Source organism: Lagopus muta, chromosome 25 (assembly GCF_023343835.1).
Source record: "Lagopus muta isolate bLagMut1 chromosome 25, bLagMut1 primary, whole genome shotgun sequence".
Lineage (NCBI taxonomy): Eukaryota > Metazoa > Chordata > Aves > Galliformes > Phasianidae > Lagopus > Lagopus muta.
In genome coordinates, this window is record NC_064457.1 from 1,882,431 (window position 1) to 1,909,515 (window position 27,085).

General features: G+C 43.6%; 1 protein-coding gene across 1 annotated transcript; it reads right to left on the reverse strand.

The window, feature by feature from the left end:
• Positions 1-262: 262 nt before the first annotated feature.
• ZNF652 (zinc finger protein 652) lies at positions 263-25,642 on the reverse strand. Its single transcript, XM_048926583.1, has 6 exons — positions 25,301-25,642; positions 10,250-11,397; positions 6,799-6,946; positions 6,377-6,492; positions 5,158-5,302; positions 263-4,742 (listed from the first exon to the last, which is right to left on the reverse strand). The coding sequence occupies exons 2-6, from the start codon at positions 11,156-11,158 to the stop codon at positions 4,231-4,233; spliced, it is 1,830 nt and encodes a 609-aa protein (XP_048782540.1). The 5' UTR covers positions 11,159-11,397; positions 25,301-25,642; the 3' UTR covers positions 263-4,230.
• Between the last annotated feature and the right edge of the window lie 1,443 nt (positions 25,643-27,085).

Here is a 27,085-nt window from a genome sequence, read left to right on the forward strand (position 1 = left end):
CTTAAACCTTACCATGCACGTCAAAAGTCGCACGGTGACACTTCTGCTTTCAAAGCTGAACTGAAGAAGAATGACACCACTTAAAAGTCATTAATTTTCACAGTACTTTTTTTCTACTTTGGAAATACTGAAGATTTACTATGTGGTGTAGAGAGGAATGGGATTTATCTGTTTTGGACTGATGAGCTTGTAGCTAACGATGGTTATTTACAAGTGAGATGTTCCTCGGTAGCAGGTAAAAAAAATCCTCTTGAGTCACACATCATGGTGGTGGGTTTTCCTTTTTAATACTGCTAGTTAATAGAAATACGAAAGCATAAAACAATGACTGAAACATTTTACAACCCTGAGGTCAAGTCCCAAGAGAAAAGAAAAAAGAAGTTTGACATTATTTAGTGTTTTCCAGCGCTGTATTTGCACATTGCTTCTTCTTTTATTGTTTTCTCAAAGGCCTATGTACTCTGCAATTCATAATCAAACCAGAATGTGTCAATGCAACACTACCTTTGCAAGAATAGAAACAGCTCTGCACAAGAGACTCTCCACCTCCTAACAAAATGGTACTCAGCCCCATAATGGTCACACCGTAGGCCACTATAGTGCAAAGAAACAGGCAGTCAGTAAATAAATTACAAAAATAGCAGTCTTTTCAGCTCAGGGAGAAATCTTTCAGTTAACCTGTTTAAAACAGACTGAAAGTATCAAAGGGAAGCACTGTCTTTAAACTGCATACTTGTGAGTTTTGCCTTCTCTCCAATACACTGAAAATTGCTATTACATGCTCAAGAGATGTAAGGGGCAAAGGCAAAAATATCCAAAGGGATTGCAGTGCTGAGATACAACTAATCTCCCAGTGATAAGAGCCCACATTCAGCTCAAAGCACTCTTTTAAAAGCCCATACTTTGAGATGTGGTTGGGAACACAAGGTGGGTGACAGTAACTTTTGATGTGCACAGCAATACAAATTAGATCATCTACCAAGCATCCACGCTGTGTACGTAGGAGAGCCAATAACTCAGACAGGCAAGTCAATACAAAACTGATAATCACCACACCTTCACCTAGGAAGGTAAATGAGCCTGAGATAGCACACTGAATAAACAAGCCCACACAGCCAGTGCCCTTAGTAAGGAAAAGGCACTGTCTGCAGGACTAGCAGCTTTTAGAAAAGACAGTCCTTTAAACAGCCCCATGTCCAGATTGCAATATTAGTTCTGTTGAATTCTTCCCCTTAAAAATGTCATTTCAAAAATGAAGTAAAAGTTCCCCTTAGGCTGTAGGATGCTTTGGAAAACTAATGGAGAAGCCAGTCTCACCTTCCATAAACATTCAAATCAAACCTGAAGTTGGGGTTACTTGTCCTTGCTCTTCTCGAAGAAAGCACTTCAGTAACACAAACCAAGCTTATGTGCTAACCAAATGTAATAAAGCTCATACAAAATATTATTCCTAGCTTGTTAACATGCAAAAAGTAGTAAACGCACTTGAATACATTCCTTAGTGTTGCACAAATTCTGTAGGTGTGCATACTTATGCAAATCAAAGCAGGAGTGAAAAGCCTCAGCAAACCTTACCCTTTAATTTCCAGACTTTTGTAACACCCACTTTCCTTTTTCGGTAAAAGATGTACTTCATAACATCCCACATTGCAACACTCCTAGACCAGTCTGTCAGCTTTCACTACGTCTGTCCCAGACAATGAGGAGAATCTGTTGACATGACAGACTGTGAAACTGGTTAGAAAGTTTAATCTTCTTCCACAGGAAGGGATTCCTAAGTTTGTTAAGTCTTGGAAGAGAAACAGAAGGGATCATTGCTATGAACTAAACAAGAAAAAACTGTGTTCCAAATTTCAGAATTCTGAATAGCAGCCTAATGTGGTAAATTTATTGAGAAGGTCATTTTGCAAAAACGGAATACAACTGATTTTTAGCATTTAAAAATCATTTAATAATGGGCCTGACCGTAAAATAGTGGCACAACAGAAATGGAGGGTGCAAACGTGACATGGAATGCATAGAACCTCTGGGGCGGACCAGCCACAGTAAATACAACAGTTGTCATCACGAGTGTAAATTCACTTTTGTTGGCTTTTTTTTTTGGCCTAGAAGATAAGAGAGTGTATATAAATACTGTAGAGAAAACATTGAAAAAACACCTTGTTTTATTTTTCAGAAATGCTGGAAGGGGTTTCAGCTCAGTCAAAAACGCATAGGTTTGTTGGGCCAAAACTGCCCTTCCTGGTTCCTACAGTTTGCTATGCATGTTATGAAAAAAATATTAATGATTAGATGGTAGGAAATCGTGAGAAACATCAACTAAGGAACTAATTCTTGACAGACAGAGGACATAGTGTTCCAAAACACAGTGCTTAAAAGCGTTAACTTTGAGGAAGTAACAGGAAGAGGAACTCCCACCATTTCTGCTATCTTGGAGACTGAAAAAATTTACTCCCATCAGCCACAAAACCCCAGTTTGTTAGTAAGCAGAAAGGTATGTATGGTAGACATCTGTCTAGAGGATCTCTGGATCTACAGTTTGGTGGGATTTAATTTAAAAAGCAGCTCAGAAGAGTACAAATTTGAAAGAAATGAGAACTTGCAGTGCATTGCCTTGAGCATCTGTCTTCATTGAAGGTGGCAACAATCTGCTAGATTGCATAATGCTGCTATACTTAGTTTTAGTTGAAGAGAAATACAAACCTGAAAAAATTAATAGCTACTTGATGGTTAAAACATACACTTTTGGCATTCCAGCCCACCATCCCTGCACTACTTGTCAATTTCCTCCTCATTGCCTCCCAGGATTACGGAACAGTGACATGCCTACAATTCAAAGCTTCCTATCCTACAACTGTAGAACTTAGATTTGCCAAACATATGACTACAACTCCTAGAAATCATCCCATAATTTCATGCACAGTATATTTATGGGATGGAGCTTCCCATGGCACATACACTGCTGTCAGTGTTTTCTTAACAATGCAACTGAAACACCGTTGTCTCATCCAAACTGCTCACTCTTACAATCAACCAGTCAGAAACACTGCATTTATGATTTCACTTAATTACCCTCTCCTAACTCCAGGAATTCCAAAAAGCAATCTGAAGAGCAGCATTTGAGAGGATCCCCAGCTTAAAATCATACCATGAAAAGCCATTAAAACAGGCTCTCCTACATGAAGATGCTTGGTTGACTTGAAATACTCCCTTTCCAGCCCATTTCACAGCTGACTCCAGTTGAATTTGATGAAATTTGAGGAGGGAGAATACAGTATCTCAACATCCTTCTCCATAAACTCTTAACAGAAACTGTGGAAAGGGAAAAGGTAGAAAAACAAAACAAAACAAAACAACCCCACCAACCTACTAAAATAAATTACATAAAGTTCTGAAATCAACATCACTTTTGAGGCAACCTTTCCAGAGACCTCTTGGATTCCTTTCTTCTCTGAAGCACCTTTTGTTGTTTTAAGTTGTACGGTTGTAAGAATAACTTTAACTATAGAAGCTATATGCATCTTTTAAGAATCACATTTTGATGATTATAAAAATTTATCTATTATACAACATAGGTCCAGCTACACTGAAAAAATTACACCGCTTATTGAAATACATTTCATTTTAGAAACTGACTACTAAATAGGTCTATACAAAAAACTCTAAAATAATTTCTGTAGTAAAATAAAGAGTGTGTTAGGAGAGCTACACAAACAAGAAATTTTTTTGTCTTTCTTTATAATGCTCAAATATACCGTGATACGTGGCTGGCTCACTCCATAGCCGGCACCAAAAGCTGAAAAGAATCCATTACGATACACAGTGATACAATTAATGCTCTGTATTAATCTCACAGCCTTTCCGATTAGTACAAAGAAAACCAGGCCTCTCTCCTCTTTGAGGAGAAGTCCAGGATATAAAAGCAAGCATACCTCATCAGCTGATATGAAATTATAAAATTCCACAAGTCTCAGTATCCGAAATTTATAAAAGTCACCAGGAAAACACAAGCAAATCGGGGTTAAGTCCTGTTGGTTCCCAGGTTCAAATGAGCACTGCTGATCCAAAACAGGATTTCCTTGTTTGCTAAATGATTCAAAGGAAAAATCGGGACCATCTGCTGGGGCTACGAGAGAGACGAAAGTCCTCATCAACTAACCCTCTGCACTTCCATGAGGGCATGTTTCCATGTGCATAAAGTGGGAAAATAGCTGGCAGGAAGCAAAGATGTTAGTGGTGCTGTGCTGAACTGTTTTTTTCTGCCAGGTGTCGCAAAAAGCTGTCCTCACTCTGACCCCTGTGATTTAAAGGCTCACTCTTAAAAAGAGCAGGAGGAGGGGGTAAATGGGGAACGGGGGGAACTGGAAGATGATGTGGATGGTGAGGATGAGGATGTAGGTGAAGATGTGAATACGGATGGGGAATGGGGCGTGGAGGAAGCGTGCTCACTGGGTTCAGGTTGATTGGTGGGGTTGGGGCGGTGGGTGCGTTCACTACAGCAGGAACTGTGGAGGCAGAAGTTGTGGACAGTGGGATCTGGACAGCAGATGACACGTTAACAGGGCTGGTAACACGGAAGCACTTCTCTTTGTGTGCCTTGAGCATGTTGGAGAAGCGAAATCGCTGGCCACAAACATCACATGGGTAGGGCTTCTCCCCTGTGTGAGTTCGGCGATGTCTCTTCATGTTTGGGCGGCTGGTGAAGCTTTTCCCACAGATTTCACAGATAAAGGGCTTCTCTCCTGATAAATATGGATATGGCAGTTGGTTAGACACTGAACGTTTGCTAACACTTACTTCAGCATGCATATACAAATTGTAGACTACAAAAGCTATTCTGGCTGCTACCTTCAGCAAACAGATTCATCTGTTTCACAGAAGCCCCCAGTCTTTATGATATCCTCTCTCACCTTAGGATTATGATGGCCCAAGAAAATCTTCCATAAGTTCTAACCTCTCAGTTCCCCGGGCAGTGAATGAATCACAGGTCTATAAACTTCTTTTCATTTAACAGGAAGTTATCCTATTACGTTCTCCTTTCTGATTTTCTGTTGGGTAACAGCTTTGATCCCAAGTTCCAAGGGAGGGAATACAGGCAAAAGAGTAGGAATGTCTCTGTGCTGTAGGTACCTGTACTTTTCTCTGCTAAGTTCTTACCAGTGTGTGTCTTCATGTGCTCATCAAAGTACTGTTTCATATTGAAGTCTTTGCCACACCACTGGCACATGAACTGCTTGTGCCCGATGTGGATGCTCATGTGGGAACGCAGCTGATACTTGTACTGAAACCTCTCATCACAGTTCTGCAACAGAAGGACAGCAACCGTGATATTCAGGCATCACACACCAGGAAGCAAGGCAATCATAGGATAGCACTCAAACATATTAAGTGAAGGAGGAAAGAATTCATCGATTAGCACAAATACATACCCTCATGTCCTACATTGCAGGACTTAAGTTACTTAATGACAGAAGAAACTGGCCTGTACTAAAAGGTCTGCTGCCACAGTAGTCTTAGCAAGGAGTACAGAATGCTTGCAGCCTTTATTTGACATAGCTGTTGGTAAAACTCTGGGAGAGACATAGTTATGGCACAGTTATGGCAACAGAAAAGTACTTCTGTTCACTTAATGTGCCAGGTGGAGATTCTGCAGCTTTGCCAGCTGTAGCTGTTGGACTACAGCATGCCTCCACTAGAGGACTCTGCTCACACAGCAAAACCAAAAGCAGCACACCAAGGCTTGCATTTCAGAAAGACAGATCCGTTTCCCAGCCATTATTTATTGGCATGAAGTAATTTGTTTTCCTACAAGCTCTGTGTGGCTGCAGTACTGCCATTACTATTTCACAGGCTGCTGGAGTTTTTCTCCACTTTGTGGACAAGGCGAGGCACTGGACTGACCTGGAAGCAGGAAGTGCTCTGCACCAGGGCCTGCCTCCATCATGTGATATCCACAAGCATCCCCATCACATGATCGAGACATTATCTGCACTAGACACATGACTGGCTAAGTCTATCCCATACAGACCTCCTTCGTGGGGTCAGGGAAGGAACTACAAATCACAAATACACATGAAGGCATTACTGAGATCCTCCCTACTTCCAACTGGTGTTCAAATCCTGCTGAAGTATTTCTGTAGCGTTCTTGTTGAGAAAAACATGACAGCCAACCTTAAAAGCAAACCAAAAGCCTCTCAGTTTGAATTACTGTTAGATGTGCTCTGCCTGCTCTCCAAATGGAGAATAACTTTCCCCAGATTCTTGTGAAACTGCACCTTGTATACAGTCAGTCAGTTCTACTTTCACCTACTGACAGCGTTATTAATCTTATGTCTTAAGCTACCACATCTAAAAATACTCATATTTACAGGCTCACCTCACATCTGAAAGGCTTCTCTCCAGAATGCTGTAGGGAATGTACCTTGAGAGACATACTGCGTTTGAATGATTTCCCACAGGTTTCACATGTGAAAGGCATGTCCTTTGTGTGTGCTGCAACACAACAGCATGTTACAGACAGTCACTAAAATGCAAACAGTTCTTGAATCAAATTTCTTCTCCAGCACTGAGCAGGAAGATGATCAGTGTTACACAGCTTACAAGTCCATATACGTATGCTACGTACACACATATATATTTTTTGATTGTTGTTAATGTTACAGACTTGACCTTTTAGCTATGGATAATGCTTGGACAACTGAATCTGCCTTATTTTTTGTCTCCCCCAAACAATTCGGAGTGACAAAAAACGAAGACGTTTTGGGGTAGAACCAACAGAAACACTGATCAATAACTCACCAACCATATGTTTCCGCACATGGGCCATGGTGTAGAACTTCTTTTCACATATCTCACAAGAGAATTTCTTTTCTGCGTATCCATGGACAATCTTGATATGCTCATGGAGGGACCAGAGTTTCTTGAAAGACTTATTACAGGAAACACACTGAATGAATAGGATAAATACAAGGAAGTTTACATTAGAAAGATTCAACCTCACAGAGTTAAACCGTGTGTCTTCCTCTCATGTTGCAAAAGGAAACCCCAAAGAGGGCAAAATGCTGTGTACTGTCTCAGACTGCACTTCAGAATACTTTCACTGTTTCACAGCTGAAACAAATGCACTAAGAAAAGGCTGCAATTTTAATTAAGCAGGATTAGAGAGGGTGTTAACACACTGCATTTTGGTGCTAGCCAAAGAGGATGACAGCCTCTGTGCTTATTTCCAAAACACATACATAGCTGGATGCAGCCTCCAGGGAACAAAGCTGCAAGCCCTAACAGAGACTACAACTTCACAGGCTCTGATGCTGCTGGTAATCTAAAGCCCAGCATGGGAAGAAGCCAACAAAGGTGAAGGGGCCTACCACCATCTAGCTGTTAAGCCTTTCTGTCCACCTAACCTGGCTTTGGGAGCACTGTGACTCCTGAGATTGCAGGTCTCCTAACCCTTGAACTAGTCAAAGCACTCTCAGTCTTTTAGCTCTGTACAGAAGACAGCTTCCATCTTGCAATTATTGATCATGCAAAGAACCTGGCACACAGTTGGTACAGCATGTTGTCATTGCCATGTGTTACATTCTAACTCTTCACTTAGACACATCAGTAGTGCTGAAGGTCTAAAATGACTACATGCAGACAGTATTTTAAATCTCTTCCCACAACTACTGTGAGACATCCATTAAGTCAGTGATGAGCAGGATGAGCAGGCTTTTATATGTGTTTTCTTCCCAACGGTTCTTGCTAAAGACTTCATAAAAATCCTTGCACAATTCTGCAAATTCCATAATAATCTCAGTTTTGAAACTTGACAGCAGCCATACATATGAGGATACCAAGTCAATTTCATCTTTCAAGTGAAGAGGGAAGGAACTGTAGGTTGTTGGTTCTGATGGCTGTTGGGGTGTTCGGGGTTTCCAGTACATCAGTTACCCTGCTCCCCCAAAGCTGGAACAGCTGTATGCTCTGCACTGAAGAACTAACAAATATCATGCCTTCTGTCAGCTTGAGTTGTTTCTTCTCTGCATAAAGCAAGTAATGCTGCTTCCACAGTACTTGAATCTCTGCAGGCCTGGAGAATCTGGTACAACACTCACCATGCTGACTGCAAGGAGGTCCTTTACCTCAGAAAGTATCTACTTGGAGGCATGTCAGGAACAAACTGCAGTGCAGGGGAGCTGGGGGGAGAACACAGAATGGAACGGGACCCTAGAGAGCAAAGCAATGCTAAGAAATGATGAAAAGTCCTTTAAGGTTAAATGAGTCCTTGAAGCTGTCAATCTACAATTTCGCTGATGACCACTGCAAGCAATTCAGACCTCTAACATTGACATCTACTACACAGACTCTAAGATGACAATGACAATTCTGGGAAGGTGCTCATTTTGAAAGGATAAAACCAGAAATTATCTGGAAAAAAAAAAAGATATATTCCATCACTTAGATGAAAAATGCAGAGAATGATCAGTCATATTTATCACCTCTTACATAATGGAGCCATTTGTGTTTAGATAATTGTGTCTCCCTTGACACATTAAACCCTACATTAATGTAACACTTTCACATCCCTTTACTCCTTTTGCCAAGTGTAATAAAAACAAATTTGCAGGCAGCTGTGAAATGCATTCCAAATGTTAAGCCTAACAAAAATAACTGCTGAATATATACTTATAGCAAAAATGTGAAGATGTGCAGCAGTGCCTCCACCACTAGGAATAACTGGGAAGCTTCCTGGAGCTGATTCTTCTGGCACTGGATATAAAACAATTTCTACAACTTCTTTTTCTATTCCTTTGGACAAAGGAATGCAACCCCTCAAAGGCCCATGGTTGCATGGATTATGGGATGCTTCTCTGTTCTATACTACACAAACTACTTGTGAATTCTTGTTTAAAATCAAAAGATTTTATGCTGTGAATGAGCCACCTGGATGATAAGAGTATTCCTGCACCTTAAGTGCCCTCTGCCACAAAACTGTGCAACAGTTTATTTCAAAAATTCAAAGAAATATCTATGAGTTATCTATGCATTTTAGAAGCTATGCTCAAGACTCATCATATTATACATTCCTTCCTTCAGTCTTCCTCCTATGAGCTGAAACATAAGGAAAAACAGCATAGCGTTATACAGATCTGCATTTGAGTCGTGTAGCAAATTGCAACAAATATTTCAACCGTCTCCCACACAGTGGGGACTGAATAACAATTCAGTTCAGCACTTCAGCAAATAAACAAACTAAAAACGTTTTTGGTAAAACTCACTGGACAGACAAACAAAACCTTGTTGCCCTACAAACTCCAGACATTTCAGCTGCAAAGAAACTGAACCCGAGCTGCTTCACCCTGGCAGTGGAAGAATTTCAACTAGGCAACACCACGCCAAGTTTAACAAGGCAAAAAAGCACGTTCAAATCGCCAGATAAAACAACATTGCCCCCCGTTACATGAGAACACAGATGCCTATGAGCAAAGTACAAACCACAGATGAATAAGAAACTAAAACTCTTTCCACAGCTTTAACTTTAAAATGGTTCTATTACAACACAGGCTTCCATTGTTGTATAAAATTATACACTGGAAATCTTCTGGTGAGTGAGACCAGACATCTCTGTATTATCAGTAAGATTTACTTGCACTGAGAACAGGGCAGGCTCATGAGCAGGCTTACTCACTGAATTCATGCGTTTCCCTGTGAACACATGAGCTACATGCAATGCTGCGTTACTTATATATGATTATCTCAGTAGGATTTAAAGAAGTTACATCTTAACACAACTCCAAATCCTGACTTGGCTAGTTTCTTTCTCACCTGCTTGCCTCTCCAGTTCTGTAAAGTTTTCTGCTTATGATACCACTTATATAATTTCATTCTCCCCTGAAACCTTAGCTTCTGAACTTGAAAGCTAGTGATAGCTGCAGGTGCTCAGCACCTGAAGAATTTGGCTCTACTCTGCCAAATGCACTTGTTTCCAGGCCAGTTACTCTAGAGTTTGACATTTGTTAAAGTGGCTTTGCATTTTCCCCAACATACAGTTAAATACTAGAGTAACTCTGCTAAATCAGACGACGCTTGCACACTTTGTTCCCTACCATTTACTTCTTTTGGAAGACACCAGGTGTTGATAAGCAGAGACAAGGCCTTGGTCAGAACCTGGTCTGCACAAAAGATTTCCCCCTCTGAAGTGTCCGCTAGCTGTATCCAGGGCACGACAGAAGGTATGGAAATCTGGCAAGCAGGTGAGCAAACCTACCTGGATATTTTTTTCACAGTCTGTTTGCTGGTGAAGGGACAGCTCACTTTCTAGAACAAATTTCTTCCCACATTTGTCGCAGATCTGCATGCGCCTGTGAGTGACGTTCATGTGCTTCTCCAGGTACCAGCGTGTGTTAAACACCCTGGGGCACTTCTCACAGGTTAAAGTCTCCTTCTCTTCACACTTTGATTTCTGCACAGGTGCCTTGGGCTCCTTTGCAGCTTTCTTCTTACGCTTGGGGGGCTCCACACTCTTTCTACGACCCCTTGTAGTTCTGGGTGATGGGGAAGTTGTGGCTGCTGCAGCAGATGCAGCTCTCCTTGTTCTCCTTTGTGCAACACTAACTTTTTCCACTCTTTTCTCTTTTTTCTTCTGCCTCTCATTTTCCTCATAATCATTACTGTCTTCAGTGGCCTCTTCCCCACTGTCACCCTCCTCTTCCTCACTGCTGGTCTTAAGAACAGCAGTCTCTTTGGACTGGGAGGGGACACCCTTCTCCCCTTTTGATACATTTAATGTTTGGTTGTTAAGGTTTACCTCTACTATAATCTGCTCCCTTTTGTAAGTCACTTCATCTTCCTCCTCTTCCTCCTCCTCAGAGTCGTCAGAGTTTTCTCTATCTTCTTTCACAGCCCGGACTTCTCCTACTGATCTGTTCTCCCTGAAATACGGCTGCTCCTCTCTTTCATGGAGATGTGGTTTGCTCATTTTGCTGTCCACCAACACTGGGTAAGGACTTCCTGACTCTCTCTTGTATACTTTGGTGGACAGATCGAGTTCCTGGCTGGCACCATGATAAAATGTGGGTGGCACTTGACCACGGCGACTGTCCTCTTGCGCCATACCTGCTACATGCACAGCACAGTTTTCAACCAACTGTTGGCAAGAATTGGCTGTTTGACTCATCTGGGGGGGCCTGATTCATTAAGCACCTTTAATCCCAGAAAACCAAGCAAGCAGCTTTAAATCAGGTTGGGTTCTCATGACCGATGCCTGTTCCATCTACACAGAAGGAACAAACCAGGATTCTCAGCTGATGTTTAGCACGGATGTGTAGGTCACAGAACTCTGATATTATGGCAAGAGCAGAGCAGTAGAAATTATTCTTCTGAAGAAAGTTGCCAACGAACTGTTGAACATTTTATCTATAAAAGACAACAGAGAACATAAGGTCAATTAAAAAAAAAAAAAAAATCACTAAAATATTCACCAAATTCTTTTGAGTTTGTACAACTGAGGTAAAGCCCAGTGTATACCATCTATGAGCTGCATCTCCTGCAGGGGGGGACTGCCCTACAGCATTATCTCAAACAAATGTGGGAGTCAGGCACAAATTCATGCACCTTTATGTGAGCTAGAAGTAGACTTGTGAGGATCTGAAATCAAAGCACAGTATTAATTTCCAGATGAATGCTCCCCACCCGCCAAAGACCAACTATCACTGCCTCAAAGCTGAGTCAGTGTGCTGATCCGTGTTTCTGCTGGACACTCTGGAGGACTGATGGTCCCCAGACAATGACTCTACATGCCTCTCCATCAAAAGAGGTGTACGCCTACATAGAAACAGCTCTTCTCCATCAGAACCTCCACTGGAGAGCCCATTCTTACCCAGAAAGTGGGCACGTTAAGTTTTTATACCAAACAACATTCCATTAGTGTAGATACGCATGAAGAATTTCAATGGAAACATTTTCAACTGGCAGCCCTGACTCAGGTTAAGAACAGCGTGTCCCCTGCTTGTTTCCACCTCAGAAATCCCTCAGAGCCTCTTGATTTAAGATACCTTATTCTTTTGTCTCACTCTCCCTTCCCCCAGCTATTAGTTCCTCGCTGCAGTAGCCAAGTGATATTACATTTGCCCATCTAAATTTCAGTTATGTTATCCAAGTTGGAATTTGACCAGGACACCATTACTTCCTCTTGCAAAAATTATCACGTGATCCCTAATGAATACAAGTAATCAAGCCCTCTCATTTATTTTTTACTAGGACAATTACATTTTAGTAGCACAGCATTAACAATACCAAGCCAAGATTGTTGGTTGTGTGGATCAAGTCAGAAATACATCAGAGCTGCTCACGCAAACAGCACTTGAAACTACAGGATGCAGAGGTTAATGAAGGAGAGACTGGGAGAGATCCCACGAGGAGATCATCACTCATGTTTGCTTTTAGGGACCTTCTCTAAGTATGAAGAAAACAGAAGTCCCGTTACCAGGGCCTGAAAATCTCATTGAGTTTCATGTTAGAAACCTCAGGCAGCAGACAGGAATAAAACATTTACACTTGTGGACTCATACTCTGATTTTTATTATTATTCTTGGTGCAGTAATGAAAAACAACCAATCTGAAGCAGTAACACAGACAGGGCTTTTTATCAGAAATTTCCTTCCACTTCATTCTGAGTTACTTTCCACACAACAAATGCAGTAACTTCCTTCCAAACATGTTTTCATACAATGTTTTATATATTGCAGTTTCAAGCTTACTGTTCCAATAGAAATTTCCCCCTTCCAAATGAATTTAACTGAACAGGAAATAAACCTACCAATGGTCTCAGTTGTTTGAATAATAAAAACGATTGAACCTTGCCCTAATCTTTCTGAAATAACACACTGGGGAAAGTGACTTACCAACAAGCAGTTGCTTGATTACAAGCCTGCAGTTAGTTAAAAAGACTCTTGAACAGCTCTTGCAATTTCCAAATGCACTCAACAAGAACCCTGCAGGCAGACTCACAAGCACCCCAGCAGCACGGTCTGCTCCTGCTGCTCCTGCTCTCCCCAGCCCAGCAGGCTCCCAGTTGCAGCTTCCCAGCTGCAGAGGTGAAGGAGGAGGAGGAGAGCCAAGCCCAGCTGGGCCAGGAAATACGTGGAGATGGGGCTGTTAACATTGGCTTGTGATCACAAGTAACGTTCGGATGGAAATGCTAGTAAATAACCAAATAAGCTGGCTGTGATTGCAAGCCAGAATTAACAATCCTATACCCAGGAAGGAGCTTAAAAGCAATGGGCACGATGCAATCCACCGTTCAGTTTTTCTCTGACAACATTTCATAAATTATTCAGCTGCTCCCAAAAAATCACTATGTTGCATAGAAAACCACACCTGATTACTTCCTGGGCACATTAAGCATTTCTCACAAACTGCAGGAGGAGTTCAGGAAGGCTACCAGAATTCTGCTGCTACACAGCCAGAAAAAGCAAAATCTCATTGTGAGAAGGAAGCTTTAACTTTTTAACCATTAATGCTGAAACATTCTTTCTGCCATCATTTCATCTGTGCCCGTTTACGGCACATCCAATACAACACACCACTTTGTACGAACACGTTACCACTTCAAAAAACAGTTTTTAAAGAAGGGCAGATTACGAGCTATCAAAGCTTCTGGGTCTGAAAACCACTTCAGCCTGCAGGCACCGTAACCTACTTTCGCTTTCAGTGCACTGCTTGCCACCCTCGAGGGACCCACAACTTTCGAACAAAACTATTTAGCAGCCAAACAGCTGGTAAAGCAAAGCCCTCCTCATACATCAAACACAAACAATGCACGATTGGGTGGCTGACAGTTCTGAGTTCAAACACCGTGAAAAAATCTTGCAACAGAACTTGTTTGTTTTTCCTCTAATCTCAGACATAAGAAATCTTATAGGGGGAATCCATTTCTTTTTTAAAGCTGCTCAACAGCTTTGAAATGAAAGAACGAATTTCAGCCATACTACAAATGAGAGCAACGAACGTTCTCATTAAAACATAGATGGGATCACAGAATCATAGAATGGCCTGGGTCGAAAAGGACCACAGTGCTCATCTGGTTCCAACTCCCTGCTGTGTGCAGGGTCACCAACCAGCAGCCCAGGCTGCCCAGAGCCACATCCAGCCTGGCCTTGAATGCCTGCAGGGATGGGGCATCCACAGCCTCCTTGGGCAACCTGTTCCAGTGCCTCACCACCCTCAATCTAAAGCTTCAAAGTTGGTTTTTGGAGATTCAATACAAAAACAAACAAGGAATGACCATTAATGAGCACAGAACGAACTTAGGAGGCGCATGCAGTGTTTGGTAATCGAAGATTGCATGAGAAATGATTGCAAGCCTACCAACATCAAAGCTCACACCCAGAAAGAAAGTACACACACACACACACACACACACACACACATATATATATACACACATACACGGGTGGAGGAAGCGTTGTATATGTGGGAACAACACTTCACATAACGCTTTTGCTGCTTCTTGAAGAAAAACACATTTCTTTGTGCTTTCTGGACTAAAAATAGAACAGTTTCTAACACAGAACACTGCCTGCCTCAACTTTGACTCAGCTGATGCCTCGAAATCAGTACAGACCAAGTCCAATATTCAGAGGGGTTAATGAATTTAAATTACACGTCCTTTAGGGCAGAGGGAGGCCTCTGAAAGCGGCCAGTTTGAAGTCTGGCTATCTCAGATTGTAGTCCGACGCGCATTCAGGTTGTGTGATTTGTGTGCTGGCAAGCATCCACCAAAAGCAGACACTGATATAAAGAGAAATACTGCTTACCCACCCTTTCTAAGTACATGAAGTGGTAGCACAGTCAGTCTTGCATATCAAGGCTCCCTGGAAGCTCCTGACCCCTGCGTGGCCTACAGCTGTTTGCCTCAGGTCAGAAATAGGCTGCCAGCTCCACAGATGTACACTGAACTGCTCATTCTTTCTGCCTGCACAGTTTCTGCTGGCTCCCTGAAGGGGAATGGAAAAGCTCCCCACAACCAGCGACAATCCACCCTCCTTTTAAGTACCAGTTTCACAGCTGCCACCAAGTTATCAGTATGACATCTGAGAACTGGCAGACATTGGTCTAATTTGTTTTGCTGTAGGTTGGCAAGTCTAGGAGAAGTAATGCAGGCACATGGAGTGATGCATATACATGTGAAGATAGCACTGCATTGATTTATTACTTAGTTAACATCTGGAGGTTTCCCCACTCTTCCCAGATTGCTGTAAGGGCCAAAAAATCACTTCAAAAGATAAAAATCCATCCTTCAATTTACAAACCATCACCATTCTGTGTCTGCATTAGCAGTCTGAAGGCGTTAAAGATCCTGGATGTCTTTTGGTTGGAAGCTACAATCCAGCAGCTCCACTGCAGCCTGGGGCAGCCAATGCTGCACACAGTCTGCAAGCACTGAAACAACCATGTGTATAAAATAAATCACTTATATTATACAAGATAACGTGCCAATTTCAAACTAGTCAAGTATTTGTTGAAGAAACTGCTCTTGGAGTCAATAGCAGGTTGGGGGGGTTAAATGAACACAGCCCCAACATTATGCCATGCTGGGGACGCGCCACAGGCTGACCACCACCCAAATTTCTAATTGAAGCTGGAGAATCTGCTTCTCTGCTTCTAATGGCTGTGTGTTAATTCAACAGGTAGGAATGCCCAGGACAGCTAAAAGCTGAATTCAGAATACAGCAGGATAGCTCAACCCTCTCAAAATAGCACGATTTTAAGTAAGAACACTTCCACACCTATTAACGACCTCATTTGGGTGTAGAAGAAGTATGAGGATTGTTCTAAGGCAGCATTAATTGTGTTCAGTTTGAAAGGTAAGTGTAAATGTGGAAGTAAAGCAAAGGTGATTTTTTGCTCAGCTTCTGTAAATATTTGTAGTAATCAGTGTTACCCATTAATCAATTTAATGTCACAAATTTCATCAGATGGCAAGACAGAGATGCAAGAGAACGCATCAGCAAAATGAGTTTCTCTCTGAATTCTGAGTAGCACATTAACAAGAAATGACTACGGATGCAATGCTGAAGTCAAAGCTTTGAGTAAAATGCTCCTTGCACATTTCAATACATCAGCAATATCTCAGAGCACACGAGAAAAAAGCTGCAATACAGCCACACAGTTTGAAGAACAGGTGCACGAAACAGAGCAGTGCACAGGCACAGCAATTCCCAGTTAATGGTAAAACACATCTGGTACAAGTTACATCGTGTCAGCAGAGGGTAATCAGGACTATAGGACAAGAGGGAATTATTTACATCGCCGTACAATCGCTCCTTTCTTGTGCATCTCAGCTGCTTCAAATGCAAAAAAAAAAAGGAAACGTTCTTTACTTGTAAATCCTCTCTCAAGACAGCACAGTGCTGCTGTTTCCACACTGCCTTTGCCCACCTGAATTCAGAATAAAAGAAGAAATGCAACTGTGTGTTGCACCATCAGTAATACCCACCTAAAAGGTGGCACCTGCCAGCAGGTTCGACTCGGAGGAAAAGCTACAAAGGCAAGCAGAGATGAGCAATCCTTTCTGCTGAATCAGAATGTGAAATTTGCACTTTGGGATCTGTGGGTTAACGTGGAGAGAGGATGTTAGGAAGCAGCGTCCAAAAAGGAACTGCTGAGGCTGTGCTGTGAAAACAAAAATCATAACTCTCTTCACTTGAAGCAGATTTTCCCATCAACTCATATGGAAGCTGAGATACAAAACATGTGCAGCACCGTGGTTTGCATTTTGGTGAAATTAAAGCTGTTCAGACACCATTAAAAAAAAAAAAAAAAGAATCCAATGAAACACAACAGTGCTGGCAGTAACTGGAAATATTGCAGGGAGTCTTGGCAAGGAAACAAAAGACTGAAGAGTGAGTAAATAGTGCCCAGCTCTCCAAGCAGAGGTTGGGCAGAAGTATGCTTGGCAGGATGGTATATGAAAGGCTGAGATGAAATACAACATTCAAACAGTCTCATCTCCCACTTTTTGTTTCCTTTTCCCCAACTGTTTCTAACATAATCTGTGATAGGTACCTCGCTAACTCAGCAGGCAGCGTATTTTCACTGTGTGGAGCTGTCTTTTTGCCTCTCAATATTTAACAACCTAATGGACAAAAAGAGGCAGAGCGTCTTTCCAATCTGAGGGAAATGCCTCCTATAATTCTGTAATATCCCACAGTTCAAACACAACAGAGAGGATAAAAAAACCTCCAGAATTTTTCTGTTTCTGAAGATGAAATACTTTGGCTGTGTCTAGAAATCTGCTCTGGAGGACAAAAGCTTTCAAAACCAGCAATTTTCACAATCTAGAAGATTTTCAAGCATTATCTGCACAGAAAATAGTTGAAGAATTTGCCATTTCAGAACTCAGCAGCATTATAATCCCCCAGATTTTGCCACAAGCTGAAGGCTTTCTGCTGGGAAGGAACTACTTTGAAATAAATAACCATGGATCTCAATGTTGTTATCCTGGAAGATGTTCTGTAAAGCACAACCTATGTTAAAATTAAAAGTCTTAACACTTCCTGCTGTCTTTAATATATCAAAATTAAACACTTTTGGTTAGGAACTTCCTTGTATTCAAATCTATTCTGAGCAGTTTTATTTCTTTCAATGCAAAAAACAGCGAGATAAAAACAAAGCCAGGTAGTTACTTAACCATAGCCATTCACATATACATGCCTAGCTTTCATGCTAATCACTTTTCCGTAATAACTGTAATTATGGAAAGATTATCTGTCCTTTTGAATGTGTATATTCCTCAAAGTATGTGCCCAAATCCCCAGAACTGCCATGATACTGAAAGGCAATTGTTTCAGCCATTAGTCTGTCCTTTGTTCCAAACCACTCGGTTTTTGGCCTGGTTTTCTTCTTGTTCAGTAGCAAGATTCCTTTCTGCTTCAGAAACTCTCCCTTCCTCATTATCTGTTTGCATATCTTGAAACCTAATAAAAACTCCACGAACGTTTTAAACTGTTCATTTATTTTCATAGATGCCCAGTGATGATATTACTTATTAAACAACACCGACAAGACTGCAAATAATTGCCCTAACAATATAGGCTACACGGGCTGGCATACAAAATCTAATCCTCAAGATCTGTACTTTTGTTTCCCTAAGTGAACATTTTTCCTCCCAGAGGGTGAGGAGTGACAGAAGTGGCAGTAGATGTGCGGCTGTGCCTTTCAATGGAGATCAGTGGAGTGAACTTCAAAAAATATAACAGTAAACAGTCTGTCCACAAAGCAAAGTTGATAAGTATATCTTCCATCTGGACATCTATTCCAGGGGAAAGGTGTTCTTCCTCAGTTTAAACTAACAGCAATAACTTGGTGAGAAATAATAAACCTTAAGGGATACCTGCACTCAGAATTAAACCCAGAACAGCTGTAACTCATAGCTCAGCGAGCCCTACAGGAGACATTTGCAGTGTGCAGAATGGAGAAGGCCATCCGCCTGGAACGGAACTGCTCTGTACGAAGCACGTGAAAGCTCACAGACAGGTTCACTAACACTGCTGTTTGCCAACACGTTTTCTGTTCATCTGTCCGTGCTGCACATCGCAGCACATCACGTCCTCCTGCATCATTTCTCTTTCAGGGGAATGTTTAAAATGATTCAACCTCAGCTGAAAGCGTGATGTTACAACGCACACTTTACAGAATCCCTGTTTAATTTACATTTATTGAAATAAAAAAGAAAAAAAGAAAAAGAAGAAAAGCGTCACTTGCAGTCCAACAAAAATCTGCTAAATATTTCTGGCTGAGTGCTACGTGATGGGGAATCAAGGTTTCAACAGCAAAACCTTTGGCTTTGTGAAAGCGTGAATTTGTTTAAACTAAAGGTTGTTCTTCTCACACCAACAAAACATAAAAGAAAGATTTAAATCCTCTGTGTTCCCTTTTTATAACTTCCAGCAGCATTTTAACTACTGAATTGCCAAACGCTACTCGAACTTACTCTATTTGATCTCATGCTTCATGCAGAAAGTGTGTTCATGCAAGCACAACGACCAGAACTGCCGTCCTGGAATGATTGCTGTGACATTTAGACAAGCTAGGGTAGACAAAAAAAATATGTCAGTGTTAGAACTATACCACTGTATGTGCTTCTCCTTGCACAATGTCACAGTGTTCCTCTAAACACTGAATAACTGTTTGATACTGTATCTTATATTACCAATTACTGACTTGTTTTGGGCTACTGAATCTTCCGAAACATGGTGCACTGTTTTAGATGCACAATGTAAATGTTTGGAAAAACATACAGTCTTGCTTTTAAAATATTTATGTTACTTCAAGTACATTTAGCAACACACAGTTTTATCAGCGTTCAACAAATGCTAACTGAGGGACAGAAATTCCTACTTGCATAAGCTCTACCTTTGCAAGCAGAAATGACATTAAGTGCTAAAATTACCAGAGCTAGACATGGAGATAGAAAGCCTTCAGCAAGTCTACTTTCACCTGAAGGTGTGATGGAAACACACGGTGCACCATGGAGCACTCCATTTCAAGCTTCACATTTGGCAGGTGCAGCTCTCAAACATAAGTACTCCTCCACTGATACAGCAGCGTTGATTCCCAGTTCTTCCTCTAGTTCCTCCTTCAGCCACCTACACCTTATCTGCACTCTGTGATAAATTTCCTTCTGGGTGAAGTGAAAACAATAATCAAGTTAAGGTCAAAGTTGCTTGGTTCTTTTAATCTGATCTAAGTCTGTGTGACGGCCAGAGGAGGCAGCGCACTCTTTTTGCAGTTCTGTGCCAGCAGTGGCATTTTTATGGCTGCACACAGAGATGTCTTGGGAAATGAGTCCAAAACATCATCATTCCTTGGGATTTGTTTTCAGCTGGACCAGTGAACCAGCTCACTCTGCACACATGTGAATGCTACCATCCACTGCAAGATTTTGCTTCCTGAAACCACCCGTTTGTTCTATAGGTGTGATCTGGCTTTCAGTGCCCATAAAAAGCAAAGTAAGAAAACCAGAGGCACCACAACAATCTGAGGATGATGCTTAATAATTTAAGCTGAGAAAATAATGCTTTTTCAAGAGCCTGTGGCAAACAGGATTTCTCCTTTCCAATGACTTCAGCCCTTGCATAGCTCAAATTCCCACTTAAAAATGAATTCCAAGGCCTAGTGATGATATGTTCACCAGCAGAGACGCTGCCTTTACAGGAGCTAACAAGTTTCAGGGTGAGAACAGTCAGAAGGGGCAGCAGAAAACACCACAGTAAAGAAAAAGCAAGGAGAGCAGACACCAAACATGGGCACAGAAGATACAGAGCGAGTTTAGAATGATACAACCAGAAGCAAAGTGCAACAAGGTATGCCTTAAAACTGCCAGGAGAAAAGCTGCCATTACATTCAGTGCTTAAGTTTTCTCAGACTTTCAAACTGCAGAGTGCCATGGCACTCCAATAGATTTTACCCTGCAGTTAGGAAGTGTGAAATGAATGATTCAAGATACAGACATTACAATAAAGCTAACTAGAGCTCCCCAGCAAACATTTTTACTACTACATGACCTGGGTGATAAAGATGCATGAGGACACATTTCTGTCCCTGCTGAAGCCTTCTGAAATCACATCTCTGTATCATAACTTGTAGGGAAAAAAATAATGAAAAATTATGAGAATGAAGAAAAGAGCTCCATCGCTGTATGAAACAGTACAGTAGAAAGGACAGAACCAGAAAACCTACACAAGTGTGAGTAGGAGAGCTGCTTCTTTAAAACATATACAGCTAACAAGATCTCCATCACTCAGAAATCATAAACACTGCTCAGCCAGGGTCCAAAAACATTACTGCCAATACCTACTACACATTAGGAGAAGCCTCATCCCTGCCATCACAGAATGGCCTGGGTTGAAAAGGACCACAGTGCTCATCTGGTTCCAACCCCTGCTATGTGCAGGTCATCAACCAGCAGCTCAGGCTGCCCAGAGCCACATCCAGCCTGGCCTTGAATGCCTGCAGGGATGGGGCATCCACAGCCTCCTTGGGCAACCTGTTCCAGTGCCTCACCACCCTCTGGCTGAAAAACTTTCTCCTAATATCTGACCTCAACCTCTCCTGTCTCACTTTAAAACCATTCCCCCTTGTCTTGTCACCATCCACCCTCACAAACAGCCGTTCCCCTCCTGTTTATACGCTCCCTTCAAGCACTGAAGGCCACCATGAGGTCTCCCTGGAGCTTTCTCTTCTCCAAGCTGAACAAGCCCAGTTCCCTCAACCTTTTCTCACTGAAGAGGTGCTCCAGCCCTCTGATCATCAGATACCAGCAACCAGGCCTTCAGTTAGAAATAGCTGCCTTCTACACCAAAGTACACACTTATCAGCACGTGTAACTTGTATACACACAGCAGAGTTAAGAAATATTCTATAAATCCCCTTCCATCCCATTAGGACTAACAAAGTTGTCATGACTTCCAAAGAACTGTAAAGCTGAGAACAGATTGTCAGACCTCCATCAGACTGGTCAGCCACAGGAAAAGCAGTTCTGGTCCACATTCTGCACCTGCAAGATTCAGCTGTGCTCCAACTCAAATATTTGCAACTTTCTGTGTACCGAATTCCCATCAAAGAATGCACATCGATCAATGGATGCTTGTCTGTAAATTCCAAACTGTAAAGCTTTCTGCTTGTAAAAATAAATAAAATTAGGAAAGCTTCACAAGATTTACTTCTCCACTACCCTACCAGGCCATCTGATTGTGCAGTGGCACCACCAATATATATCCAAAATTCCAGCTGAAAAGCTTTCTGCTTGCTAATATTTAGTACCTGAGAAAGGATGGGATTGGCTTAACAGGTTTTGTCTCAAATGTCTCGATATGGATCCCAGCAGTGATCTACCAGCCAGCAGGCCAGCTCTCTATTTCCACATTGCATTTCTAAAATCACTTATCCATGAAAAGAATCAGGTTTCAAAACTTTAGATGTATACAAGCGAGGGCACATAAGTGCTGGGAGCTGCTTAGCATAGCAAAATGTTTCTCTTGAGTGAAAACTACCAGTCTGAAACCTCCTCAGGGAAGGGTGTCTTAAAGTGTCAAGGAAACTCATGCAAGCTGCTTGCCTTAATGAGTTTAAGCTGCTGGCACCAGAGCTACTGCCAGAGTTTCACTCCCCATGCAATTGTTTTGCAGGAGGGAGGAGCAATTAAAAAAAAACAAAAATCATCAATTTAAATTCACTCACAAACTAAGAATTTGCAAAAGTAATTGGGAAATGAGGTACTGGAAGTTTAGGTTATAGGCATGTTCCAAGTGAACTCGGAAGGTCTGTCCCTTGTGCTTCTAATAGTTACTGGACCTCCATCAGCTTTAATTCAGAGCTGTAAGAAAAGTGCACCCACTTTCTGAAACGAAGATCCTTCAAAGACCTGAGAGAGGATATGATTTTATTCACACGTTTTTTTATTCTAAGGGTGTTCAAGCAGTCTGTAACTCCAAGGCCAAATCACACCTTTCATTAAAATGTTCTGAAAGGCATCAAATGGTAACTTCTACCCAAAACACCCCTATAAGGTAACAGGCAATAACAGTTCCTTGGATACAATAAAGGAAATGCTGCAGTTTTTAAATTTGTAAGCCTAGCATTTGCAGTGGAGATAGTGAAGTTGGGCTTTTCAATCCACATGAACAACAGGTTAAATCTACAAATCCTGATGGGAAACACTGAAATAATTCAGCCACGCTTCCTCAGCTTGAAGAAGCTCAAAATATTATAGGGCAATGTCAACTGCAGACAGCATCTGCTATGCTGATTTGCATTAATACTGAAAGTGGATGATAATAAAATGACCTCCACATAAGAATCCATGGTTTTTCTGCTTGCTGCGGGGGTCCCATCCTTCCCTGTACTATGAGATTCTGAAGAGACACATAGCAAAGACAAAGCAAAACATACAGAAAGAATGCTTGAAGGAACTGCGTGCTCTTAAAATTTGTTTAATCTTCCATTTAGAAGGCAAAATCTTGCTGAGGGGGCTGTTTTACTGCAGAATACATTCAAAGATCAGCCGTTACATACTGCAGGAATTTAACCAACAAAGAGAGGGTTATAAAACATCTTAATACAACAATAATCCACAGCATCAGGCTGAGGAGAACACATCAATCTTCTCAGTGGGTTGGCACTTTCTTCCAATTGTCTTTTTGTTTATGGAGTTAGAAAGAAGTTTATTCTTTGATAAGGCATGTTATGCTGTGCCACAGAAATAGGTCACAGATGACACGTAGTTTTGTAATCACTGTAAATATGCATATGTGCATCTCAGATATGCTGTTGGTACACCACTCTGCCATTAGGCACTGAGAAATACAGCCCATGGTATCAAGACTGGCAGATGCAATCTTGTTTACTGAAAATATGGATATAATGCAGTTGTCAACACTCAAAGGACTCTTCCTAAGTAGTTCCTACAGGGATACCTTATGCTCTAGGTGGGACTGCATGAGACAACTTCCAACCTCTAAACAGATCTTTGTGCACACAACAACTTCTTATCTTTAGATGAAATTGCACCTCTCAGGCTGAAATCTTCACGTTGTATTATTTTAGCAATGAGAGCAAAACCACAACATCCCAGGTACCCTGCGCTCACAGGAGAACCTCGCAGCTCTTTACATTTAGCTCCTGTATACAACTAAATATTCATACCAAACTGCTAGAGAAATGAGGCTCCAAAAAATATCAGCCAAAGGTTTTCTGGAACAGCATTAAGAAATAAGATGATCAACGATGTCCTTTAAGACAAATGAATAAATCTCTAATGACAAAATCTCTTTGATCATGTAAATACGTGGAAGTTTGTTTCTTCATAAAGTAATACGAATGCTAAGCCACAAAATATTTTATCTTACCAAGTATCTGATCTATTACTGCAACTAGATGCTGAAGTTCCCATGAATGCTAAACTTACCAAACACTGGATAGCGTTATAAATAAAACCTTCAGTCTCAGATTATTACATATAATTGCTTGGTTAGAAAAACAAAAAGCCTTCATGATTTGGCATTCCTCTTTCAAACACAAATGCACTGAAAGCGCTTTCAAAATCTCTATCCTTCAACTATAAATTTACACTGTGAGTTTATATCTCAGCTTTATTATCAGTATCTACGTTTGAATGTTGGCTGCCTGGGGCAAGGACTGAGTTCATACAGCACCCAAACCATACAGCAAGCGCTGGATTCATCTCTATTGAGCAAAAAAAATCCAGGTGGAAAGAGAGAGAAGAGATACCAACGATAGCAGCAAATCCACATAAAGGAAATAAATTACATGCAATAGTTCCTTTCTATCTGAGATTTTAAAACTGGTGTTTTTAGCCACATAAGTTGCACAGAGTTCTGCAACCATAGCATGCACGTTGTCCAGCAATTCCAACAGAAGGAGGGCACAACTTCTGCAGGTGAAGCTGCAGCCAGCGCAGAGACAGAGCACCTCCACAAATCGCTGCTGGCACCACAGCTCCTGCATTCAGTCCACACTCATTCCCACCACCGTTCTCTCGATTCACACCGCATCCACCACCGCCAACACAGCGTGTGCCAGTTGCCATTCCCAGAACAATATGCAGCTCCCCTGGAAAGACAAATCTCACGTTCCTCACATGTTTTGTGTGTACAGCACTTCCTCCTCTTTCCCTTCCATCACTTCCACAGCACAGCGTGACAAAACTCAGCGACGACCACAGAACACACCATTAAAAGAGAAACGCGCCTCAAAGAATCCGTTCTCTGCACTTGCGAGCTAAAAAGCAAACCGAAAACGCGGCGACATGCATCCTACAACCGACATCCCGAGGGCAGCGGGGAGAGGAAAACACCGCAGCAAGGAGCTGAGGGAGAGGAAGACCGTCCGTTTTCTCCCTACCTGCACCTACACGACAGCGGGCTTCCGCAGGAGCCGCCTCCTCACCTGACACCTCCAGGAAGGAGCGCGTTTAATCGCGATTGGAATCACAGCCCTCACCTCGGCCGCGGTGGGGGGCACACAAAGCCGGCTTTGGGGGCTGCCATCTCCCCACCCCACCCCCCCTCGCTGCTCCCAGCAGGTGGCAGCCCCCCAACCCCCCCCCCCCCAATTCTTTACCCCTTCCCCCTCCCCCCCCCGCCCCTCAGCGGCCCCTCAGGCCGTTCAGCCCCGCTCCCTCCGCCCCCCACCCGCGATCGGGCCTAGCGCTACCGCCAGGCCTGGGAGAGGGGGGAAGGGGAGCCGGGCCGGTCGGGCGGCCCGCATTCACTCACTCACACACACACTCACTCACCCAGGCCGATCCCCTCAGGGCCGCCCCCGCCGCCTTCCATGCCGGGCGGCGAGAGGAGGAGGGGGGGCACGGGCGAGGCGGCGGAGGGCGGGTGGAGGAGGCGAGGCGAGGCGAGGCGGGAGGGCGGAGGGCAGGGCGGCCGGGGCCCTCCCTCCCCTCCTTCCCTCCTTCCCTCCCTCCGCTCGGCCCCCTCAGCCGCCTCCGAGACGTTCCGAACGACCGCCGCCTTCGGGCCGAGGGTTCGGGTTCACGCCAACGGACGCGATTCCCGCTCGGACTCGGCGGCTCAGCGTTCCTCTCCTCCGCCGCCGCCGCAGCGCTACGTGGCCGCCCGCAGCCAGTCTCGCGACTCCGCCGCGCGCACGCGCGGGCACGCGCCGAGGAGGTGGTTGCCGCGGGCGCGCGCGGGGGGGAGACACCCATAGGCTGAGGGGAGGGCGAGCGGCGCGAGGCGCGCGGCGGCGCATGCGCGGCTGCCTCTCTTCCCCCCCCTTTTCTCTCTATTCAGCTTAGGCGGCGGAGGGGACGCGGAGCGCAGGTGAGCGCACGTTGGGGGGAGCTGTGCGCATGCGCGGCGCCCGGCGGGGTTCAGGTGAGGCGCGCGCGCGGCGGCAGGAGGGGCCGAGCGGCGGCGGCTGCCCCCGGCCGGACCGACCGTTACTCCGCTGAGGTAATAAAAGAGGCCGCCCTAATTGCAGTCAGCTGAGCTGGGCGAGTTGCGGCTTCGCTCCGGTCCACGCCTCCTTCCCTCGGGTACCTCCGTGGCTCTGCTGAAGACGGGAGGGATGGAGGTAACACTTCGCCGAGCGGCTGGAAGGGGCCGGGCGGGTCTCTGAGGGCCGCCCCTCAGGTAAAGCTTCGTGGAGAGAAAACCAACCGGACCGAGGATCCTGTCATTCTGTTAGACCAAAGCCCGGTTTCCTCTTGTTCCACACCTTCTCTTGCTTTAAAACGTTAATAACCACTTAATTCTGGCCTGTGGTTTCTTGATTGCACCCACCTGCAGGGCCTGTGTGATGTGTGAGGGAGAGATGTGATGAGAAATGGATTTTGCTGGTGGAATCGGCAGCTTGGGGCAGGTATGGGGCTCATGAAGGGCTGTGGGGATGGGGTCCAGCGTGTTTGCCCCGTCCCTGGAGGTGTTCAAGGCCAGGTTGGATGCGGCCCTGGGCAGCCTGGTCTGGTATTAAATGTGGAAGTTGGTGGCCCTGTGTGTGGCAGGGGGGTTGGAGATTCATGATCCAAGGTCCCTTCCAATCCTGGCCATTCTATGATTCTGTGATTCTGTGGGGCTGGGGTCCAGCGTGGGGCTGGGGTCCAGCGTGGGGCTGGGTTGGGGTCCAGCGTGGGGCTGGGTTGGGGTCCAGCGTGGGGCTGGGTTGGGGTCCAGCGTGGGGCTGGGTTGGGGTCCACAGTGCTGAGCAGCAGTCCCACCTTTCCCAGGAAGCAGCAGTGCCTCCTCCGTAGCCCTAAAAACCACTTCTGAGTGCAGTGTAGGAGGGGAGAGCGCTGCTGTGGTTTAGGTTTGGCGGCAGCAAAAGGACGGGCAAGAGTAGCAGAAACAGGAAAAAGGGGCAGGGCACAGCCTTTTTGGTGGTGTTAGCTGCATCCTAGGACTTGAGGAATTTTGTGCTGTGTAGCTTTGACTCTCTCCTGTCTGATTTCAGACCTGTATCCCTTCCATAGCCCCCTTCTAAAATCATTTAGTTCCTTCCTCTACCTGTGGTTTGTTTCCTTGTTTGCTGTAAACGGTCCCCAAATGGTGTAGGAATCTAATTTGAGTTT